General features: G+C 46.6%; 1 protein-coding gene across 1 annotated transcript in view; it reads left to right on the forward strand.

The window, feature by feature from the left end:
• Positions 1-503: 503 nt before the first annotated feature.
• DLGAP1 (DLG associated protein 1) overlaps positions 504-1,496 on the forward strand; it is a gene marked incomplete at both ends in the record, with an annotated part of 147,214 nt that continues 146,221 nt past the window's right edge. Inside the window, 2 exon segments of the mRNA XM_082499339.1 lie at positions 504-1,448; positions 1,450-1,458. Coding sequence (XP_082355465.1) covers positions 504-1,448; positions 1,450-1,458 — 954 coding nt within the window.

Here is a 1,496-nt window from a genome sequence, read left to right on the forward strand (position 1 = left end):
AGTAACCCAGAATGCACTCCATTAAGGACGTGATCTTTTTAATGCTTTTATTGGGCACTGAAAACATGCAGATGAGCAATTAAGGCCTCCTGGGAGGACCCTGTCCATGAATGTTTTCAGGACTGAGGCTTTAGAGTATATGTGGTGATATTTATCTCGCTGTGGGTTTGTGAACAATAGTGAATTTCGTATCAGGACAATTTTCTTGCATCTGTTTTCCAGCTGGTGGAACAAGATAATTTTTCTTGTGTATTATTTAGGTATCCCCTCTCACTGTGTTGGACATGGGAAAGATTAAGCAATAAAAAGAATCAGAAAATGTTTATTCCAATTATTTTTACAATAAGAAACACTGAATGCGAAATGTGCACATGCTGTTTTTTCTCTTAGCTTGAATATCTTATGGCTTCTGTTGTATTTTGTTCTTTTAGGCCTTTCTCTGACATCTGCCCGTTGCATAGCCATACGTATTAGATGACTTTGGGACTTGCTTTACACCAAGGATGAAGGGATTATCCAGCAGCCGTAGTCATCACCATGGGGTTGCCTGTGACCCTCCGTGTGACAGTCTGCCACACCACCCGGACAGGAAGCCATATTTGTTAAACCCGGTGGACCCCCATCCTGCAGACCACCCTTACTACACTCAAAGGAACTCTTTTCAGGCAGAGTGCATGGTGCCCTACAATGATCAGATTGCCAGCAGCACGTTTCCCCGGAGGCATTACAATTCCCACCACGAACTCAAGGATGAGTGTGCTCTGGTTCCCCATGGAACTGCCAACAAGACCAACCGCATTCCTGCCAACCTTTTGGACCAGTTTGAGCGGCAGCTGCCTCTGAATCGGGATGGCTACCACACTCTGCAGTACAAGCGGACTGCCATGGAACACCGCAGTGACAGCCCAGGGAGGATCCGGCATCTGGTTCATTCTGTCCAAAAGCTCTTTACCAAGTCCCATTCACTGGAGGGACCATCCAAGGGGAGCGTCAATGGAGGCAAAGCGAGCCCGGAGGAGTCGCAGACCATGAGGTATGGGAAGCGCAGCAAGAGTAAAGAAAGGCGATCAGAAGGTAAGCCCAGATCCAATGCATCAGGATGGTGGAGTTCAGATGACAACTTGGACAATGATGTTTGCATTTATCATGGCCCCAGTGGGGTCATGACCATGGGAAGATGCCCTGATCGTTCTTCTTCCCAATACTTTATGGAAGCCTATAACACTATTAGCGAACATACTGTGAAGTCATCCAGAAGCAATAATGATGTCAAATGCTCTACCTGTGCAAACCTGCCTGTGAATTTGGACTCCCAGTTAATGAAGAAAAGCTCTTGGTCCTCTACATTAACCGTGAGCAGAGCCCGTGAAGTTTACCAGAAAGCATCAGTTAACATGGACCAGACAGTGGTGAAGGCAGAGACGTGTCAACAGGAACGGTCATGTCAGTTACCTCCAGGTACAGTGTGGAGAACTGATTGCTGTTATCTGTGCTCT

The sequence above is a fragment of the Vanellus vanellus genome (assembly GCF_965231255.1).
Source record: "Vanellus vanellus genome assembly, chromosome: 2".
NCBI classification, from domain to species: domain Eukaryota; kingdom Metazoa; phylum Chordata; class Aves; order Charadriiformes; family Charadriidae; genus Vanellus; species Vanellus vanellus.